General features: G+C 43.9%; 1 protein-coding gene across 1 annotated transcript; it reads right to left on the bottom strand.

The window, feature by feature from the left end:
* Positions 1 to 390: 390 nt before the first annotated feature.
* EAH_00028350 (hypothetical protein, conserved) lies at positions 391 to 2,357 on the bottom strand (the record flags this gene model as incomplete). Its single annotated transcript, XM_013396344.1, has 3 exons — positions 391 to 669; positions 767 to 1,611; positions 1,844 to 2,357. The coding sequence occupies 3 exons, from the start codon at positions 2,355 to 2,357 to the stop codon at positions 391 to 393; spliced, it is 1,638 nt and encodes a 545-aa protein (XP_013251798.1).
* Positions 2,358 to 4,116: the final 1,759 nt, after the last annotated feature.

Here is a 4,116-nt window from a genome sequence, read left to right on the forward strand (position 1 = left end):
GTATGTACATATGTCTATATATATCCCTGCAAATCCTAAACATACGACAATATATACAAACGGAGAATGGGGCTGGTTTCTCTGCATGCATTTGCATGCATTTGCATGCATTTGCATGCATCCACAACTCAAGCAGCTGTGGCTGCTGCAGCAGTTGCTGACGCTGCTGCTGCCTCTCGTGTAACTGCTTTAGCCGCTGCTGCAGCTGCTGCAGCTGCTGCAGCAGCTGCATATGTTGGTGTTGCTTCTGCTGCAGCTGCAGCTGCTGCTGCTGCAGCAGCAGAAGCAGTAGGTGGAGCAGCAAGCCGGAGTGTTTGATTGTAAGGCAATGGGAAAGACAGACAAAAGAAAAGCAAAAGATACTGCTAAAAGAATAAAGCTGCGTACAGTTTATGTTGATGTTGCTTCTGCTGCAGCTCCTGCTGCTGCTGTTGCTGCTGCTGGTGCTGCTGCAGCTGCTGCTTGTGAGGCCGTTGCTGCTTCTGCTGCTGCTGCCCCTGAGACCGCTGCTCCTGCAGCTGCTGCTGTTTTCTCGTGAGAATTCAGGGGGGGCTTCTTGCTGCTGCTGCATGCAAATGAAGACTCTGAGGGGACAGCAGCAGCAGCAGCAGCAGCTGTTGCTGCTGCTGCTGTTCCTGTTGCTGCTGCTGTGCTAGCGGCTGCTGCAACCTGATTCCATGGGGCACAGAAAATATCTTCCTTGCTGCTGCTGGCGTTGTTGCTGTTGCAGTTGTCTCCTTCGCCGCTGATGCTGCTGCTGCAGCACGTTTTGCTGGCGTTGCTGCTGCTGCTGCTGCTGCTGCTGCTGAAGGCTCTGCTGCCTCGATGTCATAAGCCCTTCTCTCAGATCATCGATGCCCCAGACAGAGCCGTCGGCGAGCACAACTCCAATTAATATATGGGGAAAGCCAGCAGCAGCAGCAACAGCAGCAGCTGCTGCTGCCTTGTGCTGCTGCTGCTGCTGCTGCAGCAGCTCCAGTGCAGTGGGATTTGATCGAGTTGCTGCTGCTGCAGGCATCTCGCCTTTTGCTGCAGCAGCAACAGCAGATAAGGGGCTTCCAGCGGGTAGTATTTTCTTCTGCATGAATATGTTTCGTGCTGCTGCTGCTGCGGCTGCTGCTGTGCTGCTGCTGCTGCTGCTGCTGCTCATTTGCTGCAGCTGTTCTGGGTTTTGCGTCGTCTCGCGCAGGCGTCTGTCTGCTTCTCTCATTTGCTGCTCTACAGACAAAGACAAAGACAAAGAGGAAGCCTTCTGCTTCCCAGCAAACCTCCAGCCAAATGAACTCTCAATGTAAGAGATTGAATCATCTGCTGCTGCTGGTGCTGCTGCTGCTGTTGCTGCTGCCGCTGGTGCTGTTGTTGTTGTTGTTGTTGTTGCTGCTGCTGCTGCTGTTGCTGTTGCCGCTGTTGCTGCTTCTGCTGCAGCCTGGTTTTCTTTTATTACTGCTGCAGCAGCTGGTGTTAATATTTGATCCTCGTGCTGCTGCTGCTGCTGCTGCAGCGTGGGGCTTACCCACCACGTTTGCTGCTGATTTTTTCTGCTGCCAGCATTTTGCTGCTGCAGGAGTTCGTCTGAGTGGAAGGCATCGACGAGACAGAGACAGAAAGCCTCTGTATAAACATCGGACAAGAGCACAGCAGGAGGAGGAGCAGCAGCAACAGCAGCAGCAGCAGTAGCAGCAGCAGCAGCAGTAGCATCGGTGGCAGGAGCAGTAGCAGCGGCAATAGCAGCAGCAGTAGTAGTAGCAGCAGTAGCAGCAGCAGCAACAGGGCAATGCATGCAACCGTTTGGCTTCGCATGCACAGGAGATGAGAAAGGTGCAGATACACCTGAATTATTTACCTGAAAGTAATTCAATAGCTTTTCTCTCTTCTTCGTTTTCGTTTGTTTTTGCTTCTCGCAAGCCCCAGGTGTCTGTACACTGCAAACAATCTCCTTGAAATGAATCGTAGGAGGAAAAGACAGAAGAAGACAAAGAGGAGTCAAAAAATGCTGCTGCAGCATCTGTTGCAGAGTCTGCTGCAGCTGCTTGGCCTGTTGCTGCTGTGTCGGCTGCTGCTCTGTCTGGTGCTGCTGCTGCTGCTGCTGCTGCTGCTGCTGCTCCCATATACGCGTCTAAATACGCATCTGGAAGTGGTGCTGCTGCTGTTAGTGCATCTGCTGCCCCTGCGCCTGCTGCTGCTGCTGTTGCTGTTGCTACTGGTGGTGGATATGCAGCATCTGCTGCTGTTGCTGCTGCTGCTGCTGCTTCGAATGCAAGCGAAAGGACCTCCTCCGACAGCACAGTGGAGACAGAGATAAAAACCAAAGTTATAGAAAGCGCAAAATACAAAAAACTTTTTCTTTTTTGTCTCATTCCCATTTCATTAATTGACGTATATTTTCTGTTGTTGATATTGTTGAGGCTTTGCTGTTCATATCTTTCTTTATCTTTGCTCTGCTTTATGCTTGTCTTTTTCGTTGCATTGGCTTTTCATATTTGCTTTATTCCTGTATAAAGCCATCTCCCTTTGTTTTTTTTACATCTTTTCTTCTTTTTCAGCGGTGCTGCTTCTATCAAGCCTTTTGCTTTCTTCCTTTGTTTCCTCTCCCATTGAGCGTTATTCCCTTTGTTGATCTTTATTGCTTGCTCTCTATATCTATTTGTTTATTTGTATTTATCTAAATTCAATTTTCTTCTGGCTTGGGTCTCAGACGCTTCGTTGCAAAAAATGTGCAGAAATGCCGTGCGTTGAACTCCAGCGCAAGTTGGGGGAGGTTGCGCGGATCGAAACGAGGGATAAATGGATGAAATTGTGAATTAATTAAAGAAATAAAAAGAAATAAGTTCATTTTTCATGTTTTTATAAAGGATTCACAGTGCATGCGGAGAGTACAATGGCGATCAGTGCTGCATATACGCCCGACGCCAACAGGAGGTTTCCTTTCATTCTGCAACAAATTGTGCGAAAAAGTCTGGAAATTTTCTCTGAAATTTGGCAAATAAGATTTAATTTGTATTTTTTATTGTTTCAGAGAAATATTTTAAATAGTTATGTTGGGATCAAAGCGGCGGCGTTGCTGCCCTCATGACGTGGGTTGACACTGAAAAGCTCGTGTTCATGAAACACCGTTGTTGCACAGCTACAAAAGAAGAGAGAAAGCGATTAATTTTATATTGTTTTACCCTTTTAAAGTATTTCAATAATTAAACACAGACATTTTATTTTTATTTCACGAGTTATATATCTCTAAAGGCTGATAACCAATGGGCTTGCCACTGGTTTACCGGCGCCGATGCAGAAACAGATTCAAACTTCAGCTGCAAATGTATGCATTTGCATGCACATACACCTAAAATTATTAAAACCATTTAAACAAATTCATAATGAGCGAAGCCCTTTGCTGTATGAAGGCCTGGGGAGAGAAGACCCCTATGTTCAGGCTTCGCATCGCATGCTTGCATATGCGTATAATGAGTAAATAAATAAATAAATATACATATATGTATATATACATATATATATATATATATTATGATTACATGCGGTTGCCTGCACGTGCATGCGTGCATATATACATGAAAAATATATATATATATATATATATATATATGTATGTATGTATAAACATATGTACGTCATCATACACATAATCGTAGATACGGGTGTTTGCATATTTCTACTTCTGTATTCACATATACGCATCCATACCCATGTAGGGATATATGCATACATGTAGTACAAACATAGATATTAATATTATCCTCTGTATAATATATATATATATATATATATATGTTTTCATTTATTTATATCCGCATATACGTGTCTAAATATCTATATCTATAGATCTTCATCGATATACCTATATCTATATATCTGTATCTCTATGTCTGTATATCTATAGGTCTATACTTCTATACATTACTAGGCAATATTTATGCATGCATGCACACACAAACACAAGTGAAGCACAAGACAAAATTGACAGAACAAAAAAATAAACAAAAGAAAAACAAAACAGAAAAAACACCGGGTGAAGTGAGCATGAAATATAATATAATATAGTATAGCATAATATAATATAATATAATATAATATAATATAATATAATATAATATAATATAATATAAT

This window comes from Eimeria acervulina, genomic scaffold, assembly GCF_000499425.1.
Source record: "Eimeria acervulina Houghton genomic scaffold, Eah_scaff248, whole genome shotgun sequence".
NCBI classification, from domain to species: Eukaryota; Apicomplexa; class Conoidasida; order Eucoccidiorida; family Eimeriidae; genus Eimeria; species Eimeria acervulina.